Here is a 24,989-nt window from a genome sequence, read left to right on the forward strand (position 1 = left end):
CATTTTGTTTTTTATCTCCAATATGCTCCAACATGTCATTTGGCGCCTGAATATCACAAATATGGTCGGCAGAATTAACGGAACCAAAAGTGATAGAAAGTTCAAACATGCCTCAGAACGGCGTATAACGTCATAATATCACGTTTTGGGCACATTTTGTTTTTTATCTCCAACATGCTCCAACATGTCATTTGGCGCCTGAATATCACAAATATGGTCGGCAGAATTATCGGAACCAAAAGTGATAGAAAGTTCAAACATGGCTCAGAACGGCGTTTAACGTCGTAATATCACGTTTTGGGCACATTTTGTTTTTTATCTCCAATATGCTCCAACATATCATTTGGCGCCTGAATATCACAAATATGGTCAGCAGAATTATCGGAACCAAAAGTGATAGAAAGTTCAAACATGGCTCAGAACGGCGTATAACGTCATAATATCACGTTTTGGGCACATTTTGTTTTTTATCTCCAACATGCTCCAACATATCATTTGGCGCCTGAATATCACAAATATGGTCAGCAGAATTATCGGAACCAAAAGTGATAGAAAGTTCAAACATGGCTCAGAACGGCGTATAACGTCATAATATCACGTTTTGGGCACATTTTGTTTTTTATCTCCAACGTGCTCCAACATGTCATTTGGCTCCTGAATATCACAAATAGGGTCAGCAGAATTATCGGAACCAAAAGTGATAGAAAGTTCAAACATGGCTCAGAACGGCGTATAACGTCATAATATCACGTTTTGGGCACATTTTGTTTTTTATCTCCAACATGCTCCAACATGTCATTTGGCGCCTGAATATCACAAATATGGTCAGCAGAATTATCGGAACCAAAAGTGATAGAAAGTTCAAACATGGCTCAGAACGGCGTATAACGTCATAATATCACGTTTTGGTCACATTTTGTTTTTTATCTCCAACATGTCATTTGGCGCCTGAATATCACAAATGTGGTCGGCAGAATTATCGGAACCAAAAGTGAGAGAAAGTTCAAACATGGCTCAGAACGGCGTATAACGTCATGATATCACGTTTTGGTCACATTTTGTTTTTTATCTCCAACATGTCATTTGGCGCCTGAATATCACAAATATGGTCAGCAGAATTATCGGAACCAAAAGTGATAGAAAGTTCAAACATGGCTCAGAACGGCGTATACCGTCATAATATCACGTTTTGGGCACAATTTGTTGTTTATCTCCAATATGCTCCAACATGTCACTTGGCGCCTGAATATCACAAATATGGTCAGCAGAATTATCGGAACCAAAAGTGATAGAAAGTTCAAACATGGCTCAGAACGGCGTATAACGTCATAATATCATGTTTTGGGCACATTTTGTTTTTTATCTCCAACATGCTCCAACATGTCATTTGGCGCCTGAATATCACAAATATGGTCGGCAGAATTATCGGAACCAAAAGTGATAGAAAGTTCAAACATGCCTCAGAACGGCGTATAACGTCATAATATCACGTTTTAGGCACATTTTGTTTTTTATCTCCAACATGCTCCAACATGTCATTTGGCGCCTGAATATCACAAATATGGTCGGCAGAATTATCGGAACCAAAAGTGATAGAAAGTTCAAACATGCCTCAGAACGGCGTATAACGTCATAATATCACGTTTTGGGCACATTTTGTTTTTTATCTCCAACATGCTCCAACATGTCATTTGGCGCCTGAATATCACAAATATGGTCGGCAGAATTATCGGAACCAAAAGTGATAGAAAGTTCAAACATGGCTCAGAACGGCGTATAACGTCGTAATATCACGTTTTGGGCACATTTTGTTTTTTATCTCCAATATGCTCCAACATATCATTTGGCGCCTGAATATCACAAATATGGTCAGCAGAATTATCGGAACCAAAAGTGATAGAAAGTTCAAACATGGCTCAGAACGGCGTATAACGTCATAATATCACGTTTTGGGCACATTTTGTATTTTATCTCCAACATGCTCCAATATGACATTTGGCTCCTGAATATCACAAATAGGGTCAGCAGAATTATCGGAACCAAAAGTGATAGAAAGTTCAAACATGGCTCAGAACGGCGTATAACGTCATAATATCACGTTTTGGGCACATTTTGTTTTTTATCACCAACATGCTCCAATATGACATTTGGCTCCTGAATATCACAAATAGGGTCAGCAGAATTATCGGAACCAAAAGTGATAGAAAGTTCAAACATGCCTCAGAACGGCGTATAACGTCATAATATCACGTTTTGGGCACATTTTGTTTTTTATCTCCAACATGCTCCAACATGTCATTTGGCGCCTGAATATCACAAATATGGTCGGCAGAATTATCGGAACCAAAAGTGATAGAAAGTTCAAACATGGCTCAGAACGGCGTATAACGTCGTAATATCACGTTTTGGGCACATTTTGTTTTTTATCTCCAATATGCTCCAACATATCATTTGGCGCCTGAATATCACAAATATGGTCAGCAGAATTATCGGAACCAAAAGTGATAGAAAGTTCAAACATGGCTCAGAACGGCGTATAACGTCATAATATCACGTTTTGGGCACATTTTGTATTTTATCTCCAACATGCTCCAATATGACATTTGGCTCCTGAATATCACAAATAGGGTCAGCAGAATTATCGGAACCAAAAGTGATAGAAAGTTCAAACATGGCTCAGAACGGCGTATAACGTCATAATATCACGTTTTGGGCACATTTTGTTTTTTATCACCAACATGCTCCAATATGACATTTGGCTCCTGAATATCACAAATAGGGTCAGCAGAATTATCGGAACCAAAAGTGATAGAAAGTTCAAACATGGCTCAGAACGGCGTATAACGTCGTAATATCACGTTTTGGGCACATTTTGTTTTTTATCTCCAATATGCTCCAACATATCATTTGGCGCCTGAATATCACAAATATGGTCAGCAGAATTATCGGAACCAAAAGTGATAGAAAGTTCAAACATGGGTCAGAACGGCGTATAACGTCATAATATCACGTTTTGGGCACATTTTGTTTTTTATCTCCAACATGCTCCAATATGACATTTGGCTCCTGAATATCACAAATAGGGTCAGCAGAATTATCGGAACCAAAAGTGATAGAAAGTTCAAACATGGCTCAGAACGGCGTATAACGTCATAATATCACGTTTTGGTCACATTTTGTTTTTTATCTCCAACATGCTCCAACATGTCATTTGGCGCCTGAATATCACAAATGTGGTCGGCAGAATTATCGGAACCAAAAGTGAGAGAAAGTTCAAACATGGCTCAGAACGGCGTATAACGTCATGATATCACGTTTTGGGCACAATTTGTTTTTTATCTCCAACGTGCTCCAACATGTCATTTGGCGCCTGAATAACACAAATATGGTCAGCACAATTATTGGAACCAAAAGTGATAGAAAGTTCAAACATGGCTCAGAACGGCGTATAACGTCGTAATATCACGTTTTGGGCACATTTTGTTTTTTATCTCCAACATGCTCCAACATGTCATTTGGCGCCTGAATATCACAAATATGGTCAGCAGAATTATCGGAACCAAAAGTGATAGAAAGTTCAAACATGGCTCAGAACGGCGTATAACGTCATAATATCACGTTTTGGTCACATTTTGTTTTTTATCTCCAACATGTCATTTGGCGCCTGAATATCACAAATGTGGTCGGCAGAATTATCGGAACCAAAAGTGAGAGAAAGTTCAAACATGGCTCAGAACGGCGTATAACGTCATGATATCACGTTTTGGGCACATTTTGTTTTTTATCTCCAACGTGCTCCAACATGTCATTTGGCGCCTGAATAACACAAATATGGTCAGCAGAATTATTGGAACCAAAAGTGATAGAAAGTTCAAACATGGCTCAGAACGGCGTATAACGTCATAATATCACGATTTGGGCACAATTTGTTTTTTATCTCCAACATGCTCCAACATGTCATTTGGCGCCTGAATATCACAAATATGGTCGGCAGAATTATCGGAACCAAAAGTGATAGAAAGTTCAAACATGGCTCAGAACGGCGTATAACGTCGTAATATCACGTTTTGGGCACATTTTGTTTTTTATCTCCAATATGCTCCAACATATCATTTGGCGCCTGAATATCACAAATATGGTCAGCAGAATTATCGGAACCAAAAGTGATAGAAAGTTCAAACATGGCTCAGACCGGCGTATAACGTCATAATATCACGTTTTGGGCACATTTTGTATTTTATCTCCAACATGCTCCAATATGACATTTGGCTCCTGAATATCACAAATAGGGTCAGCAGAATTATCGGAACCAAAAGTTATAGAAAGTTCAAACATGGCTCAGAACGGCGTATAACGTCATAATATCACGTTTTGGGCACATTTTGTTTTTTATCTCCAACATGCTCCAATATGACATTTGGCTCCTGAATATCACAAATAGGGTCAGCAGAATTATCGAAACCAAAAGTGATAGAAAGTTCAAACATGGCTCAGAACGGCGTATAACGTCGTAATATCACGTTTTGGGCACATTTTGTTTTTTATCTCCAATATGCTCCAACATATCATTTGGCGCCTGAATATCACAAATATGGTCAGCAGAATTATCGAAACCAAAAGTGATAGAAAGTTCAAACATGGCTCAGAACGGCGTATAACGTCATAATATCACGTTTTGGGCACATTTTGTTTTTTATCTCCAACATGCTCCAATATGACATTTGGCTCCTGAATATCACAAATAGGGTTAGCAGAATTATCGGAACCAAAAGTGATAGAAAGTTCAAACATGGCTCAGAACGGCGTATAACGTCATAATATCACGTTTTGGTCACATTTTGTTTTTTATCTCCAACATGCTCCAACATGTCATTTGGCGCCTGAATATCACAAATGTGGTCGGCAGAATTATCGGAACCAAAAGTGAGAGAAAGTTCAAACATGGCTCAGAACGGCGTATAACGTCATGATATCACGTTTTGGGCACAATTTGTTTTTTATCTCCAACGTGCTCCAACATGTCATTTGGCGCCTGAATAACACAAATATGGTCAGCACAATTATTGGAACCAAAAGTGATAGAAAGTTCAAACATGGCTCAGAACGGCGTATAACGTCGTAATATCACGTTTTGGGCACATTTTGTTTTTTATCTCCAACATGCTCCAACATGTCATTTGGCGCCTGAATATCACAAATATGGTCAGCAGAATTATCGGAACCAAAAGTGATAGAAAGTTCAAACATGGCTCAGAACGGCGTTTAACGTCATAATATCACGTTTTGGGCACAATTTGTATTTTATCTCCAACATGCTCCAATATGACATTTGGCTCCTGAATATCACAAATAGGGTCAGCAGAATTATCGGAACCAAAAGTGATAGAAAGTTCAAACATGGCTCAGAACGGCGTATAACGTCATAATATCACGTTTTGGGCACATTTTGTTTTTTATCTCCAACATGCTCCAATATGACATTTGGCTCCTGAATATCACAAATAGGGTCAGCAGAATTATCGGAACCAAAAGTGATAGAAAGTTCAAACATGGCTCAGAACGGCGTGTAACGTCGTAATATCACGTTTTGGGCACATTTTGTTTTTTATCTCCAATATGCTCCAACATATCATTTGGCGCCTGAATATCACAAATATGGTCAGCAGAATTATCGGAACCAAAAGTGATAGAAAGTTCAAACATGGCTCAGAACGGCGTATAACGTCATAATATCACGTTTTGGGCACATTTTGTTTTTTATCTCCAACATGCTCCAATATGACATTTGGCTCCTGAATATCACAAATAGGGTCAGCAGAATTATCGGAACCAAAAGTGATAGAAAGTTCAAACATGGCTCAGAACGGCGTATAACGTCATAATATCACGTTTTGGTCACATTTTGTTTTTTATCTCCAACATGCTCCAACATGTCATTTGGCGCCTGAATATCACAAATGTGGTCGGCAGAATTATCGGAACCAAAAGTGAGAGAAAGTTCAAACATGGCTCAGAACGGCGTATAACGTCATGATATCACGTTTTGGGCACAATTTGTTTTTTATCTCCAACGTGCTCCAACATGTCATTTGGTGCCTGAATAACACAAATATGGTCAGCACAATTATTGGAACCAAAAGTGATAGAAAGTTCAAACATGGCTCAGAACGGCGTATAACGTCGTAATATCACGTTTTGGGCACATTTTGTTTTTTATCTCCAACATGCTCCAACATGTCATTTGGCGCCTGAATATCACAAATATGGTCAGCAGAATTATCGGAACCAAAAGTGATAGAAAGTTCAAACATGGCTCAGAACGGCGTATAACGTCATAATATCACGTTTTGGTCACATTTTGTTTTTTATCTCCAACATGTCATTTGGCGCCTGAATATCACAAATGTGGTCTGCAGAATTATCGGAACCAAAAGTGAGAGAAAGTTCAAACATGGCTCAGAACGGCGTATAACGTCATGATATCACGTTTTGGGCACATTTTGTTTTTTATCTCCAACGTGCTCCAACATGTCATTTGGCGCCTGAATAACACAAATATGGTCAGCAGAATTATTGGAACCAAAAGTGATAGAAAGTTCAAACATGGCTCAGAACGGCGTATAACGTCATAATATCACGATTTGGGCACAATTTGTTTTTTATCTCCAACATGCTCCAACATGTCATTTGGCGCCTGAATATCACAAATATGGTCAGCAGAATTATCGGAACCAAAAGTGATAGAAAGTTCAAACATGGCTCAGAACGGCGTATACCGTCATAATATCACGTTTTGGGCACAATTTGTTGTTTATCTCCAATATGCTCCAACATGTCACTTGGTGCCTGAATATCACAAATATGGTCAGCAGAATTATCGGAACCAAAAGTGATAGAAAGTTCAAACATGGCTCAGAACGGCGTATAACGTCATATCACGTTTTGGGCACATTTTGTTTTTTATCTCCAACATGCTCCAACATGTCATTTGGCGCCTGAATATCACAAATATGGTCGGCAGAATTATCGGAACCAAAAGTGATAGAAAGTTCAAACATCCCTCAGAACGGCGTATAACGTCATAATATCACGTTTTGGGCACATTTTGTTTTTTATCTCCAACATGCTCCAACATGTCATTTGGCGCCTGAATATCACAAATATGGTCGGCAGAATTATCGGAACCAAAAGTGATAGAAAGTTCAAACATGGCTCAGAACGGCGTATAACGTCGTAATATCACGTTTTGGGCACATTTTGTTTTTTATCTCCAATATGCTCCAACATATCATTTGGCGCCTGAATATCACAAATATGGTCAGCAGAATTATCGGAACCAAAAGTGATAGAAAGTTCAAACATGGCTCAGAACGGCGTATAACGTCATAATATCACGTTTTGGGCACATTTTGTTTTTTATCTCCAACATACTCCAATATGACATTTGGCTCCTGAATATCACAAATAGGGTCAGCAGAATTATCGGAACCAAAAGTGATAGAAAGTTCAAACATGGCTCAGAACGGCGTATAACGTCGTAATATCACGTTTTGGGCACATTTTGTTTTTTATCTCCAACATGCTCCAACATGTCATTTGGCGCCTGAATATCACAAATATGGTCAGCAGAATTATCGGAACCAAAAGTGATAGAAAGTTCAAACATGGCTCAGAACGGCGTATACCGTCATAATATCACGTTTTGGGCACAATTTGTTGTTTATCTCCAATATGCTCCAACATGTCACTTGGTGCCTGAATATCACAAATATGGTCAGCAGAATTATCGGAACCAAAAGTGATAGAAAGTTCAAACATGGCTCAGAACGGCGTATAACGTCATATCACGTTTTGGGCACATTTTGTTTTTTATCTCCAACATGCTCCAACATGTCATTTGGCGCCTGAATATCACAAATATGGTCGGCAGAATTATCGGAACCAAAAGTGATAGAAAGTTCAAACATGCCTCAGAACGGCGTATAACGTCATAATATCACGTTTTGGGCACATTTTGTTTTTTATCTCCAACATGCTCCAACATGTCATTTGGCGCCTGAATATCACAAATATGGTCGGCAGAATTATCGGAACCAAAAGTGATAGAAAGTTCAAACATGGCTCAGAACGGCGTATAACGTCGTAATATCACGTTTTGGGCACATTTTGTTTTTTATCTCCAATATGCTCCAACATATCATTTGGCGCCTGAATATCACAAATATGGTCAGCAGAATTATCGGAACCAAAAGTGATAGAAAGTTCAAACATGGCTCAGAACGGCGTATAACGTCATAATATCACGTTTTGGGCACATTTTGTTTTTTATCTCCAACATACTCCAATATGACATTTGGCTCCTGAATATCACAAATAGGGTCAGCAGAATTATCGGAACCAAAAGTGATAGAAAGTTCAAACATGGCTCAGAACGGCGTATAACGTCGTAATATCACGTTTTGGGCACATTTTGTTTTTTATCTCCAACATGCTCCAACATGTCATTTGGCGCCTGAATATCACAAATATGGTCAGCAGAATTATCGGAACCAAAAGTGATAGAAAGTTCATATGGCTCAGAACGGCGTATAACGTCATAATATCAGGTTTTAGGAACATTTTGTTTTTTATCTCCAACATGCTAAAACATGTCATTTGGCGTCTGAATATCACAAATATGGTCAGCAGAATTATCGGAACCAAAAGTCATAGAAAGTTCAAACATGGCTCAGAACGGCATATAACGTCATAATATCACGTTTTGGGAACATTTTGTTTTTTATCTCCAACATGCTCCAATATGACATTTGGCTCCTGAATATCACAAATATGGTCAGCAGAATTATCGGAACCAAAAGTGATAGAAAGTTCAAACATGGCTCAGAACGGCGTATAACGTCATAATATCACGTTTTGGGCACATTTTGTTTTTTATCTCCAACATGCTCCAATATGACATTTGGCCCCTGAATATCACATATATGGGCGACAGAATTATCGGAACCAAAAGTGATAGAAAGTTCAAACATGGCTCAGAACGGCATATAACGTCATAATATCACGTTTTGGGAACATTTTGTTTTTTGTCTCCAACATGCTCCAATATGACATTTGGCATCTGAATATCACAAATATGGTCAGCAGAATTATCGGAACCAAAAGTGATAGAAAGTTCAAACATGGCTCAGAACGGCATATAACGTCATAATATCACGTTTTGGGAACATTTTGTTTTTTATCTCCAACATGCTCCAATATGACATTTGTCTCCTGAATATCACAAATAGGGTCAGCAGAATTATCGGAACCAAAAGTGATAGAAAGTTCAAACATGGCTCAGAACGGCGTATAACGTCATAATATCACGTTTTGGGCACATTTTGTTTTTTATCTCCAACATGCTCCAACATGTCATTTGGCGCCTGAATATCACAAATATGGTCGGCAGAATTATCGGAACCAAAAGTGAGAGAAAGTTCAAACATGGCTCAGAACGACGTATAACGTCATAATATCACGTTTTGGGCATATTTTGTTTTTTATCTCCAACATGCTCCAACATGTCATTTGGCGCCTGAATAACGCAAATATGGTCAGCAGAATTATTGGAACCAAAAGTGATAGAAAGTTCAAACATGGCTCAGAACGGCGTATAACGTCATAAGTAGGTATAAAACAAGGCTATCTCTGACGTCAGAGGTAGCCGTAGTCAAGGACACCCTTCCCCCTCCACCTCCCCGGCTTTCAGCCGACAAGGTTGCCCTCTAGCGGCGGGTAGCTGAACTACACGCACGTCATCGACGCCGCCGCCGTCGCCGCCGCCGCCGCCGCCGCCGCCGTACCGACGCCGCTGGCGCGCGGGTTCGCGGTGCCGGATGGGCTGGTGCCGCGCGGAACGGGTTGGGCGGGTGCTGGGCGGTTGGTTGCCATACTAAATTTTTTGTTTATATAAATATAAACAACTGACGTCGTTGACCGCAAAGATTGTGTTATTGCATAATAAGGAACTGTTGCGGTTACGCCAATGATAATAATAATCTACAAAGAATTTCCGACCGTTTGTTCGGATGCGGTGTCATTAAGTGAGACAAAAAAAATCGTTGGAGAGTAGTGTACGCATGCCTGAACATGAAGAAGGATTTTGTTTGTAGGATATTCACTGAATAAAGGAAAAAAAGAATTAGTTTGTTGATTAACGTTCAATACGTCGGTAGTACAATGGAACATGAAGCGTTGGAATCATCAAATTTTATAAGTAATTTGCTTATGGATTTCGAGCGACAAATAGCGGAAGAGTATGAATTAATAAATGAAAAGCGATATGATCTCCCTCATTCGTTGAGTATTGGTACGGGTATCAGTTTAGCGCGCGGTGGATATCCTGTTGTGAAAATAGCTGCAAACAGTAAAAGAAAATGCATTCAATTGACATCGTACGAATGGGATAAATTTTGGGAAATACATGAATCTAAGGCAGATCAACATTTACTTCAAAGAAAAAAGTGTTCTTCATGTAGTGATGTAATCGAGCAAACTGATTGTAAAGAAGTGCAATTAAGCACTTACTTAAATATATTTTATGGTTGCAAAAACACTAACCTTAAAAATCATAGAAAAATTATAAGGATACAATCTCATGGAACGGAATTAGTACTTCATTCAACAAGTTATAAAAATCTTAAGCAACTTCGTGAAATAATTACTATGCGATTACAAAGACTACATTTGATGAATTTCCCTATATATTACACTAATTTAATACAATCTATCCTAACCAATCAATTTCAAGGCGAGAGTATGGCGGACTATATAAAAAGAATGTCAAGTCTTACTCCCTCACTCACTCCTTTTGAGGAATTGGAGTATCGAGAGTGTGCGCTCGAGATAATTAAGCTAATTCCGGATCAAATAAAGTCTGCTATAGGTGCTTTGAAAGCGGGTGATGTTTTCAAATGAAGACTTCGTCTATATCATAGATAAGAAACATAATTTTGTAACATGTAAGGAATTGGAGAGCATTTGGTGTAAACTTTCACCAGAGAAGCAAGAAAAATTGAAATATCATTTACCCTGTTACAAACATTATAATGTTGGTGGTGGGGGTGATGAAATAGACGGACCTCCAATCTCTATAACAAAGTGTAGTGTATGTGTTGAGAAGTGTGATATATGCACATATTAATTGTTTGAACGTTGTCGCGAGAAGAATAATGAATTTCACCATATTTTACACAGTAATGCAAAGTACACTACTCATCAAAGCACCTCAAACTACAAAAGAGGTATCAATTAGTTTCGATCCGGATTACACAAGAAAAGATCTAGATATAAAGTGGTTACCCATGAAGCAGATGATGGAGGAAGATGTATTTTCTATTATACCAAATTGTTCGCGTGAATCCATTATTACATTTAAAGCCAAATTCACTTTGGAAGATAATAGTATTATAACCAGTAAATGGATTTCGGTATTATACGATATAGATTTAATTTCAATATGTTATAATAATATTGCGATAGTTATATTTGCTTCAATAATAATATTAATAGGAATTACATATAGTTGCATACTTTTATTTAATAATATTTATGAAAGTTGTATACAATTTGGTGTGATAATATTAAGCTGTGTATAAAAAGTAGGATAAATAAAGAACTTGATGAAAATTATCATATTTTATTTTATTGTTTTCGATTTAATTACACAACATCATTTTTATTAATCCAGCTATTATGTGAAGAAGGAAACCCTAACCATTTAACGTAGGCTTTATTTTTCGATCGTTTAAGTATTCGTTCAATAAGATACACGTCCTTGAAATTAGTAGCTTGAAGTTCATGTTCATAAAAAGCACCCAAAATGGGATTATTTTCCATATCATTAAGCAGATAAGTAGGAGGATTTGTCATTTGAACTTTTCTTATTTTAAATAATTCCATACTCCAATTAGCTGTATACCCTTTTTCAAATAAAGATTTATGTTTACTAATACGAACCACCTGACCTACAATAAATTTCCCCACCCCAGCAATCTTTAGTTGAGTATATGCGCTATTTAACACTCGATCTACGTTTTCCCTGTTAACTTTAGAAGGAGCTAGACCTATGGTTCGATGCTTTGTATTGTTGTAGTGCTTAGTCACGTCTTGAAGTATATTAATCCAAACTTGGTTGCCCCTATACAGAAACGTTTTCTGTAATTTTTCTTTGAGCGTTCTAATGACTCGTTCAGCCATTGCTGCTTTCATGGTGGTAAATGTGGAATAATGGTTTATGTTATGTTTATCAAGCAATTTTTTTAGTTCTACATTATAGAATTCTTTTCCTGCATCAGTTTGAAAATTTTTCGGAATCCTTTTATCTTCAGAAAAAATGCTGCTTAATGCTATTCGCACATCTTTACCTGTCTTAGTCTTTAAAGCTCTAGTCCAGAGATATTTTGAAAAACAATCAACAACAATCAATATATATTTATGGTTCTTATTGCTCTTAGCATGTGCTGACATGTCAATCCATGTCTAATCCTTTAACAATTGTTCGTCGTCTTAGAAAACGTTTCCTGGATGGTTTATGTAACTCTTCGATTATTTGCTTTCTTATGTCGATCTCATTCATGTTAATACAATAAAAGTACTTAATATAATGATAATTTTGTTAAATAAGCAGCCTTTTTTATTCGATTAGGTTATATTTCAATTAATATAAATTATTAAATTAAGTTCGGTAGCTATGAGTGAAAAAGATTTTTCCATGCGTAATTTTAATTCATTGGTTGTATTTGAAATATTTTTAAGTTCATAGGCTACGTCTGATATTTTCGAAATAACATCAAGCATTTTATCATCCTGTTTATCTTTTATATATTCTTGAATAGAGATTTCGCTATCTTTCAAATTCTGCTTCAATGTATTCGTTAGATTCGAAATAGTCTTTCCCATATCTAATTTTAATTGATTATGTTTTTCTGTTAACTCATTTATTTTCACAATTTCTTCATTGAGAAAATCAGTAGCTTTATTTAAATCACGAAAACCATTATCGTATATACGAAATACGTTATTGCAACGGGAAATCTCGCTTTTAAGACGATAATTTACTTTTCGAGCAAGTTTATCAACATAATCTTTTGTTGCAACATCATTCTCGTTAAGAGGATTGGATACATTACATATACGTTTGTTTTCTCCGTTTACATCTCCATCGTTCGTAATACCCATATGAAATCCTACATTGTGATATACAATTTGTATAGTGTTTTCATGAAAGTTTCCGAATTTATCCATTTCAATAAATGATGTTTGCTTCTTTTAGTTCTTCTATTATAGATACAATTTCGTTATTATGAGATGTATTACCAGCTTGTTGAGAACTAACTAATAATCGCAGTCTATCTACAAGTTCATTTATATCATCAAAATATACGTATTGATAGGGTCTAGTATCTCCAGCTATTAAATTTAAAGATGAGGAGCTATGTCCGAATCCAATACGTGAACTGATTGCTGTTGCCGTCGACTTAGTTCTTTTACGAGAAGTGCGAGGCGTGCTGTCTCCTCCTTGACTATCAATCATCCGCTTTATAATGTTTCTATATTTAAATGATTTGTTACCCTTTATTTGCTCATTAGGATCATTATTACGTTTATGAGCATTTGTATCATTCAATATCTCTTGGTATTTATTCATATCATTTTCGCTATACTCCATAGGAATTTTTTTAAACAGCAATTCATATAGACCAGCAGTTCCTTTGTATTTCTTTTTAGTGGTATCAATAATTATATCGCCATTAGCATCAAACGTAAGATTACTATTTCCAATGCTCCATGACTCAACGACCGGATCATGTACAATACCAAATGTTGGATCATGAAAGTCTTCCTTCCCTGTTAATAAACCATGTATATACTTTCTAGGTAGTTCATGATATTGTTCAAGATATTCATTCGTTGATTCATGCGATATTTTCATTGGCTCCTCTTGTTTTCTTTCATCTGTTGAAGATAAGAAATATTCGGGTTCGTACGTGAATATTTCATCGCTCGCTTGAAGAGGTGAAATTGTCGGTTGAGTTTTATTTTGATTCAACGGTTCTGTTTTAAGTGGTAGCGGCTTAACGTCCTTCGTTTCAGTTTGCTCCGTTTTAGGATGTTTTTTAAGCGTTTCAATTAACGTATCCAGAGGTTTAACTATTGGTTTATTGATACGTTCTAATTCTTTTTCTTGTCCTTCTTTACCAACTTTAATGGCTAAATATTTACGCCGAATAGCATCGCTGAGATGAATTATATCTGAATTCAATTTATCAGATTTTTTTGTTTTTAATGTCCTTTTAGGATGTAGCCGTTTCGTAGGTTTTTCCATGACTACACGAGCTATTTTTATTTATAACAATATATACTCATCGAATTTGAATTTATAGCGTCCGTCTTTTATATCTCTATCTTTATCGATAACGAGAAATCCTTATTTATTTTTCCAGCATAGATTACACATGGAATGAAAATCTTCAAATCTCATATCCGGATCAACGTGATTAAGGAATACATGTTTAAGATTGCAGGCGTCTTGTTTAAATAAAATCATTAAATTAACATTATCTCGAATTAATTGTTTAGGTACCTTGGAATACGATTGAGCTAAATAAAAACTATCAACAGAGTTATGTCTCCCCATGGAATAGAACTGTTGAATTATTTTCTGGTTGCTAAGGGAAACATCATCGAAAATAAAGACTGAATTAGGTAACGCCTTATTCGGTTCAATTACTTCATCATTCTCTTTATAGGGAAAGTATCTTACGCCTTTCACTGCATTTAAAATATGTTCCAAAAACTTATACTTTGGTTGATATAGCGATTTTGAATAAACGTATACATTTTCAAACTTTAAACCATTAGGATCGAAAAGAAGGGATAGCATTACATTAGTTTTTCCACAATTACTAGGTCCTGCTATTATCGCTCGTATAGTGTTCGGTAACTGTTCTCCGTGACGTCTAGCTAACAACGAATTTTTTACTACTACTCGATCATCGATGTCGTGTACTTCAATTTGGTTTTTTACTTTTATAAGGCGCATCTTTATATGGCTACATGAGCTTAGTCACTAGTTGCAGAATAAGAGAAAATGAAATTTATATATGCGTATTACGGTGTTCTTCATGTTAGTATAATGACTAGAGACATCGAGGGAGGAGGTGTATTTAATTCCTTTATAAACAAATTACCAATAGAATTACACATTCCGGGTTATCAGTATTGCGGTCCCGGTACAAAACTCGCCAAGCGATTAACTCGTGGAGATCCCGGAATTAATTCTCTTGATAAAGCTTGCAAAAAACACGATATCGCCTATTCGCAGAATAAAGATTTACATACACGACACGAAGCCGATAAGATATTAGAAGAGAAAGCGTGGAATAGGGTACTAGATAAAAATTCAAGTGTTGGAGAAAAAATAAGCGCTTGGCTTGTAACTAGCGGTATGAAAACGAAAAGGAAATTAGGATTAGGTATGAAGGAGTATAAACGAAGAAGGAGAGGGCTACATAAAAATGGAGGCTCTGTTGCTTTTAATTCAAACGTATTGAAACCAATCAAAATTAAATTAAAATCGAAAAATTTGTCTAATGAAAATTTAAATAAGTATGCGAAATATGCATTGGGTATAGCAAAAAAGACGGTAAAAAATGTTGGTGGTAAGAAAAAGATCCGCACACCTCGTATTATAGCAATTCCCTCCGTCAATGGTAGTGGTATCGCTAGTAAATCAGGAGGTTTTCTACCATTTCTCGTACCTTTATTTGCTGGTTTGTCGGCCGCCGGTGCACTCGCATCCGGTGTAAGCAATGTCGTCAAAGCAGTAAAAGATGTGAGAGCAGCTAAAGAAAAATTTATCGAAGACCGACGGCATAACAAGGAAATGGAAGCGATAGCAATCGGAAAACAAAAATCCGGTCAAGGTCTTTTTCTAAAACCATATCGCAAAGGATTGGGTTTATTTTTAGGAAACAAAAAATCAAAAAACTCTCGCAGACGCCCTTAACGGATGATATTATTATGCGTTATGGGCGAGAAAACATACCTAATTTTAGAGGAGTGTACATGCGTCATACATTACCTAAAAAACCGCTTAAAAAGGAATGTGCAGTAGTTAATTTAGATTCAATTCAAGGATCTGGCACGCATTGGGTTGCATATTATAAGAATAATAATTTAGTGCAATATTTTGATAGTTTTGGTAACCTAACGCCTCCTAAAGAACTTCTAAATTACTTTGGACCCAATACAAAACTATTTTATAATCATAAGAGATATCAAAAATTTAATGCAGTCAACTGTGGACATTTATGTTTAGATTTTTTAGAGAAAGTACATTTAAAATAAGACCGTGATGAATGATCATTAGTCATGTCTTGTACATTCACGTTGCAAGGCAGGAAGAATATCCTTTCAGCCGATTATTATCCTCCTCTAGAATTGGAGGAAACATCGGAGTACGCATTAGGCTTGATAGGTCTATTTACGTACAATAGTATTCCAAATATCGAGACGGGATGTAATAAAATATACTATGGAGGTAAAGGAGAATTTATCGAAATACCTACAGGTTCATATGAAATAAAAAACATAAATGATTACGTGCGAGAACAATTACTTAAAAAGACTAATAAACAGGATACGGATGAAGATCCTTTTATTAGCATTAAACCGAACCATAATACGTTGAAGTGTGTAATTATTTCTAAAACGGAAATAGATTTTACTAAATCAGATAGCATTGGATCAATGTTGGGCTTTAGCAGTAAAATAATAAAACCGGGAGTAATGAGCGAGTCTGATCAACCAATACAAATAATCAGAGAATCAAGTATACGCCTCGAGTGCAATTTCATAACGAGTGCTTTTTACGATAACGAGAGATCGCACACCTTGTTCGAATTTTCACCTCAAGTTGCTCCAGGTTATGCTATAAATATAGAACCAAAAAACATTGTTTATTTACCTATAAGCAGTCGTAGAACGATCAGCAACATAACCTTGTCTATTATCGATCAAAACGGTAAACCTGTGAATTTTCGCGGTGAGGAAATAGTTGTTAGACTTGAATTGAAGCGAATTTTATAAAAAAGAAAATGGGATTAGTATTCAATTCATCATCTTGCGGATATAAAAACGTGATAAAACATCGTGGAACTATAATTGGTGCCGGGTTGTCTACCAAACAACATCAACGTTTAACCAACGAAAATAAATTGTTTTTAAAATCGCTTGGATTTAAAATTAAAGCCCAAAAATGAGTGCCGAAATTTTAAATGTGTACGATGCAGCAATATTTGATGATAGTTTATCGAGTGAAGAATATCATACATATCTACCTCGCATACAATCATTCAATGCGAGTGATGAAATTAGAATACCAATAAACCATCAAGATATATACACATATCCCCACGCTAGCTATATTTTTATTCAGGGGAAAATAGAAGAAACGCCTGCTGTTGGAGGAACTGGAGATGTTCAACTAGTTAACAATGCTTTTTTATTTCTATTCGATGAAATACGATACGAGATAAATGGTGTTGAAATAGATAGAAACATAAAACCCGGAATTACATCAACGATAAAGGGATACATTTCCTATAGCGATAATGAAAGTAAAGCGCTGCAATCAGCAGGATGGATTCCTAAACCGCAAAATAAACAACCAACGTTTATTACTCCTCATTTCACTGCTTGCATACCTTTAAACTTTATCTTAGGATTTGCTGAAGATTATAAAAAAATCATTATTAATGCTAGACAGGAGCTAGTATTATTAAGAGCTCGAAATGATGATAATTGCTATAAAAATAGTTTAAAAAATAGTACGAAAGAAATGAAAATATACCTCACCAATGTCGATTGGAGAATACGACATATAACTGTAAATGATAAACATCGTTTACAATTATTAAATGCTCTTAATAAGGATATGCCTATATTGTTACCGTTCCGAAAATGGGAATTGTTTGAATTACCTTCTCTACGTCCTACAAAGAAAGATATTTGGTCTGTAAAATCGAGTACTAGCTTGGAAAGACCTCGATATGTTATAATTGCATTTCAATCTAAAACAAAAGACGATGCTACTTTTGATTCATCCGATTTTCAGCATGCCAACATGAATAATATTAAATTACACCTAAACTCTTCTCATTATCCATACGATAATTTGAATTTATCCATGATTCAAAAACGTTATGGAAACGCCTACAATATGTATACAAGCTTCAGAAAAAGCTATTGTGGGGGAAATAAAATTGGAGAACCACTACTGGATTTTAATCAATTTCATGATATACCGCTTTTCGTTATAGATTGCTCCAAACAACTGGAAAGTATAAAATCCTCTACAGTTGATATTAAACTAGATTTGGAGAGCGATGTTGCATTTAATGATAATATTTCTGCGTTCTGTCTCATAATTCATGATACTATCATACAGTATAGACCGTTAACAGGTTTAGTACAAAAAATTATTTAGAAAAATGATTATTAAATTTTTATTATGTATCTGCTGCTACTGGTGCTACATTCACGCTGAACATTTTAATCTAACTTACTTTAAAAATGGATCTAGTTCGCTTACTCATAATGTTCGAAACCGCAACAGTCAGATTCAACTGGAAGTAGCACCATTTTCCAGTGAAATGCTTAATTTAAAAACGGTAAAAAAAAAGAAAAAAAATCCTGTCAACATCGATGAGAATAATTCATTAACTTCAATAACTTTAAAGCCTACGGAAACACCGATAACGACAATATTTCCATTAACTTTAAAACCCTACAAAACAACGCTAACAGATTTAAAACCTTCTGCAACTGTAATATCTCATAAAACGGAAGCTAATGAAAGCGTGAACTGCATGAATGATTTAAAAGATTGTAAATTATGGAATAAGGACCTGGATGCGAGATATGTAAGATTATCGTTAATGGCTCATAGAGATCTTACAGATTTAGAAGAATGTCGTGAGAATGTAAAAAATTTGGATTCAATTCAGAAAATAGCAACATTAAAAGAAGCGCTCGATGAAAAGTTGCAGGAAATTATTGAAATAAGACAAGATTTGGCAAATTGTATGGCTCAAAATTCAGGTTTACGGTTGGAAATATCTATGTGGGCTAGTAAGTGTGAACAAGAAGTGTTGCCTAAACCGCAACTTCAGGTTGCAGCGAATGCGATATCTACAATTAGCCCTGAATGTAGTTGGCACTGTTCTTCATGCGAACAAGAAACAAGAAGGCTAAAATCTAAATTAAATACATGTAATTCAATAATTTTAAGAGAAGGAGGGAAATGAGTAGGAAGGTCAAGTTTTGTCGAAGTGTAACCGTTCATGAAATCGAATTAGTTGATATCGAGATTCCTAGCTGGGAACAAGCAGCCAGAGATAGAGCAAGATTTTTGAAGCGAATTAAAGAAACAGAGAAATTGATATCTCCAATTCTAAAACATTCACATCGTTTGAAAATTATGGCATCACGAAATCCAATAAAAATCATTGATATGCAGGGCTTTACTCTATTATCAGGGTTTCGGGTAAAAGAATTAGCTATAAGTGATGGTTACTCGATTTCCCATTTCCTTTTTCAAGCGGACGTAGCTCATGAAAAGCTTAATAAACGCGAACGACGACAGATTGCTTGGGAACAAAACAACTTACATCATTTAAACTATGACTATGGATATGTAGCCTACAATCGACTTAGAGAAATTCTGCTCGAGCATACATGTGAAGCGGAGGTGATATTTGTAAAGGGTTCGCAAAAGGAAACGGTGTTACGGGATTTACAACCAGAGACAAAAACTGTAATTATTAATTTACAGGATAATTTAAATTGTCCATTACTTTCAACATCGCAAAATAGTTGTGTATATCATAATAATTCATTTAGTAATTGCGCAATTGAAAATGTAAAGTTAATTTCAAAATTTTTAAAATTAGGTTTGAATAAATTAAACTAAGAAGAAATGTTAAAGTGTACATGTAAGTAAATATAATAAAAAACAATAAAAATTAACTTTTTTTATTTTTTCTCTAAAATTCTATACATTTTTTCGTTTAAATCAACGATTTTTTCTAAAATATTGATCATCGTCTTATTTTCCGATAACGATTTTTGGGGGGCTTTTTCCAATCCTCTAGGGGCATAACAGCGGGAAGATCTGGGTGTTTCCAACGGGATTAGTGTTGGAGGGGGTGCCACTCTTTCATATCGATGGGAATGTCCCCATGCTTGTCGGGTAGATCTAGGTGTTTCCAACGGGATTAGTGTTGGAGGCGATGCCACTCTTTCGTATCGATGGGGATGTTCCCATGCTTGTTGTAAATCCGATATGCCCCGCGCATAGTCCTCATCATGACCATTAATTGCGATGAGCTCCTCATCATCCATTACCTCACCTTTCGAGCGAGGTGAGGGTGACCTGGGACTATCACTCTCCTGCCAAGTTGCTATGAGTAAAAAGCAGAAAATATAATTTATTAAAGAGATAAGAATTAAAAAAGAAAAAATTAAGTACTTACTTTCAAAAGAATCGCTGGATTTTTTCGCTACATCTTTCGAGTGAGGTGAGGGCGACTTGAGGTTCTCGTTTTCCTCCCAAGCCACTACAAAAAAAAATAAATAAATAAAAAGGTAGGAATTAAATAAGAATAAATTAATTACTTTCAAAGCCATCGCCGACTTCTTTCTTCACACCCCCAACATGTTTTTGCGTAGGATGATGGGATTTCTCCCGTCTCCGTACCATTTCTATGATCTCACACCAGTTAACATCGCATTTCGCATCTAATTATGAGACAGTAATAGTAAAACAATAATAAACTCATATGAAATTTTAAAAATAAATAAACATTTACATGTGTACTATTTACCGTCCACCACCTTGCAATCGGAACCGAAAATTTCGATTTCCGTTGCTCCATAATCACGTTCATTAATATAAAGAATATATTTTGGCATTTTGAATCGTTACAGTAGCACAATACGGTAAGAGAACAAACTATGAGAAACGGTAAACGATCAGGCGTATTTATATGAAGTTCATATCATTTGAGGTGCAACGGTTTTCTTTCAAATAATTTTTTTCTTCACCGCATGAGGAAAATTTGCAACCATCGCGTCTGTGGTTCAACATATTTTTTTTTAGCAAAACGATAGACATTTCCTCTTCTGCGGTGTCATGTAGGTTTACAAAATCCTTGATAGTTGCTGGCATTACGTAAGAGGAAAATATTTCTTACGTATCTATCACGTATGTGGTTCAACGATTTTTTTAAAAACGATTGAAACTTCCACTTTTGTGGTGTCTTGCATGTTTACAAAATCTTAGATAGGTGCAATCGTTTTTCCTCGCCACGGTTTTCCGCTTTAACATAATTACACAAACGAAAAATGTTTTTTTCCAACAACCGTGCGGTTCAACAGATTTTTAAAACGATAGAAATTTCCTATTTTACAAAAAGATTAATTTCTAATTAATTCGAGAAAATTTTGTTATATGCGGTCCAACGGATTTTTTTTTAAACAATAGAAACTTCCTCTTCTGCGGTGTCATGCAAGTTTACAAAATCTTTGATAGTTGCTATCATTTTTTCTTGCCACACTCTTCCGTTTTAATTCAATTATCCCAGCAAATTTTTTTTGCGTGTGCGGTCCAACGGATTTTGAATCGCAAAATGAGGTTTTTTAAATTAGAACTATCTAATCCAAATAATTTCCTATATAAACGCTGCAGCCTAGAGGATTTATCATTTGTCGAATATCACTACACGAGTTCACATTACAAATATTATTCACGATGCCTAAATTTTTAAAAAAAAAACTTCGGTAGTTCCTACATCTTTTCCTACTAAAACAGTTAAAAAGTGTAAAACCAAGCATCCCCTTTCGGGAAGCGATAAGGAAGACGAAAAAGAATTGGCTATCTCCGACAGCAGTTCAAGCTCCTCTTCAACTAGAGATAACATATTTGATGCAGAATTAAAAGCTGCTAACGTGTCAGTTTACGAAAGGAAGCCAAAAATATCGTGTATGGAATTCAAGATTGGGGAAATACATCCAATAGTTACTTTAAAGCAATTGTTTAATGCAAAATATCCGACTCTATTGGTGGAGCTGAACGAGAACATTGTCTTTCTTCCGGAAAGGTATTTATATCAAGTCAGCAATCAGTTTGTTGAGATGGTTAATTCGGGGGAACATCCCCAAATTGGTTTGACGTTAGTCAATCGTAAATTTGTAGGGAAAGACATGCTTTTACATGAATTTGAATTCATAAAAGTTTAAAATTTTTTTTTAAATTAGGTATATTTAGATGCTTAAATTAGAATAGATTAATAGAGTTTACACCTAGATATAGTTAGATCATAATGGAAATTGTAACAATTGAAACTGTTAAAACAACTAGAAAGTTATTGAATCTCTGTAGATCTGAGGATGAATTTAAAAGATTACAAAAATTAAATAGAGGAAATATTCGATTACTAACTAAGCTTTTACGTACTAAAAATGGAGGAATAGGGGTTAAGAGGCATTATCAATCAATCTTATGCGATCTACAACAAATACACTTAAAAATTGTAAATAGTTTAAAAGTAGTGAAAGGGGTTAAATATGGGAAAGGATTACATAAGAAACGCAGCGATCTGATTAGATGGCAAGACATAACTTCCGCTTTTCAATCTCGTGTTCGAACTGGAGCTATCATCAATTTAGTGCACAAAGAGCCCAAAACATTTTTAGATGATTGCATATTTCTTATAAAATCGAGAGTGCAAAATGTATTAAAACGTGAAATGTCCGGGATAAAGATGAACTTAGAACTTTCCGCTAATTTCATCATTCCTACAAGCGGAGAAGAAGATGTTAAATATTTTAATACATCCAACGCTGTAGTATTGCAGTCTTCTTCCATTACTACTATATTGAAGGGTTTTAATGAGGATATATGTAATCAGGCAAGTACTTTTTACATTTCTAAACATTCATCTATTTATTTTTTATTTATTTCTTTTTTGTAATTATTTAGATCGGGGAGTTCGCTGAACGCAATTCCGGATGGTCATTCGTTTCAATTAACTATTTATTGGTATGTATCAATAAATATTCTCCGTTACTAGCAGGAACCTATATTCCACTACCTCCGAAATTATCAACACGGAAAAAAGGCGTCATTCTCAATATACGTAATAATGATAATCTATGCTTCATATATTGTATACTGGCGGGTTTGTATAAAATGTATTCATGCGAAATGAATTCTTATTCGAATTTTAATATCGAAAAAATGTTTAATGTAAACGGAATTGAATTTCCGATTACATTAACAGATATTTCTAAGTTCGAAAAACTAAATCCAACAATTTCTGTTAACGTTTTTGGATTCAATGATGAACTAGATTTAATAGGCCCCTATTTTCATACAAAACAGGTAAAAGAAAATCATTTTAATTTATTAATTCTAGAAAGTAACAGCTTACATCATTATTGTTTAATACATGATTTATCTGCTCTATTATATAAAAAAATTACTAAAGATAAGACTAAACTATATATATGTGATCGTTGTCTTAATCATTTTAATAAACAAATTCTATTGGAAAAACATTCCTTAAATTGTATGAATCATAAAGCTGTCAAGATTACTCTCCCTGAGAAACGTATTTTACAATTTCAAAATTTTAAGGCACTAATCAGAAAGCCATTCGTAATATACGCAGATTTTGAATCATTACTCAAAAAAATTGATGGTTGTCCTAATACAGATACAAAATCATATACGTTGAATTATCAATTACATGAAGCTTGCAGTGTAGCATTTAATATCGTTTGTTCATATAATAATAGCTACAATAGCTTTAAATTGTATCGAGGAAAAAATCCTCAAACATGGTTTATAGATCAATTAGAGCAACTTAGCCGAGAACTTCATTTAATTTTAAAAGCTAGTACTACAAATATCATAAAGAAACTGACTCCAACTGAAATATCCATATATCATTCCACATATAACTGTCCTGTATGCCATTGCGAATTTTCCGTTGCAAATCCTAAAGTTCGACATTATGATCATTTCACAGGAAATTTCATTTCTCCGCTTTGTATGAACTGTAACTTACAAATTAAACTGGATTATAGTATACCGATTTTTTTTCATAATTTTAGCGGTTACGATATACATCTCTTCGTTTTAGATCTTGTTGAAAAGTATGATGTCAGCATTATTCCGATCAATCATGAGACATACATTTCTTTATCGGTTAAAATCAATCAAATTAAATTTATATTTCTAGATAGTTATAGATTTATGGCAGCCTCATTAAATGAGCTTGTATCCAATCTCAAACCGGAGCAATTAATTCATAGCAAATTTCATTTTCCTAATCCCGATCTATTCAAGTTAATTACACGCAAAGGTATTTATCCTTATGATTATATTGATCATTTCGATAAATTTAAAGAAACTTGCTTGCCTGAAAAACAACATTTCTTTTCATTACTCACAAAGGAGAGCATATCTGACGATAACTATTCACATGCAATCAACGTTTGGAATTCATTCAATTGTGAAACATTAGGTGATTATTCAGACATATATTTAAAAACGGATGTTCTTCTTCTATCGGATGTATTCGAAAATTTTAGGAATTTAACAATGACTCATTATGGATTAGATGCCGCTGCGTTTTATACCGCTCCAGGTTTAAGTTGGGCTGCTTCTTTGAAATATACTCATGTACAATTAGAACTGCTTCAAGATATAGATATGATTTTATTTATAGAAAAGGGAATTAGAGGAGGCATCACTCAATCTATTCATCGATATGCAAAAGCAAACAACCCTTACGTTCCTAATAGTTACGATGGAGATCCCTTTCATACATATTTAATGTATTGGGATGCAACTAATTTGTACGGCTGGGCACAGAGTCAAT

At 35.3% G+C, this 24,989-nt stretch overlaps 3 protein-coding genes across 3 annotated transcripts; 1 reads left to right on the forward strand and 2 right to left on the reverse strand.

Annotated features, from left to right (window-relative positions):
* Nucleotides 1-12,693: 12,693 nt before the first annotated feature.
* LOC139431191 (putative leucine-rich repeat-containing protein DDB_G0290503) lies at nt 12,694-15,082 on the reverse strand. The gene is made up of 3 exons (XM_071198828.1): nt 14,494-15,082; nt 13,357-14,376; nt 12,694-13,226 (listed from the first exon to the last, which is right to left on the reverse strand). Exons 1-3 carry the CDS (start codon nt 15,080-15,082, stop codon nt 12,694-12,696), a joined length of 2,142 nt encoding a protein of 713 aa, XP_071054929.1.
* A 2,217-nt stretch (nt 15,083-17,299) lies between these two features.
* Nucleotides 17,300-18,529, forward strand: LOC139431192 (uncharacterized). The gene has a single exon (XM_071198829.1). It carries the CDS (start codon nt 17,300-17,302, stop codon nt 18,527-18,529), a length of 1,230 nt encoding a protein of 409 aa, XP_071054930.1.
* Nucleotides 18,530-20,060: 1,531 nt separating this feature from the next.
* On the reverse strand, nt 20,061-23,240 carry LOC139431039 (uncharacterized). Its single transcript, XM_071198605.1, has 2 exons — nt 20,719-23,240; nt 20,061-20,660 (listed from the first exon to the last, which is right to left on the reverse strand). The coding sequence occupies exons 1-2, from the start codon at nt 20,801-20,803 to the stop codon at nt 20,077-20,079; spliced, it is 669 nt and encodes a 222-aa protein (XP_071054706.1). The 5' UTR covers nt 20,804-23,240; the 3' UTR covers nt 20,061-20,076.
* Between the last annotated feature and the right edge of the window lie 1,749 nt (nt 23,241-24,989).

Source organism: Onthophagus taurus, chromosome 8 (genome assembly GCF_036711975.1).
Source record: "Onthophagus taurus isolate NC chromosome 8, IU_Otau_3.0, whole genome shotgun sequence".
NCBI lineage: Eukaryota > Metazoa > Arthropoda > Insecta > Coleoptera > Scarabaeidae > Onthophagus > Onthophagus taurus.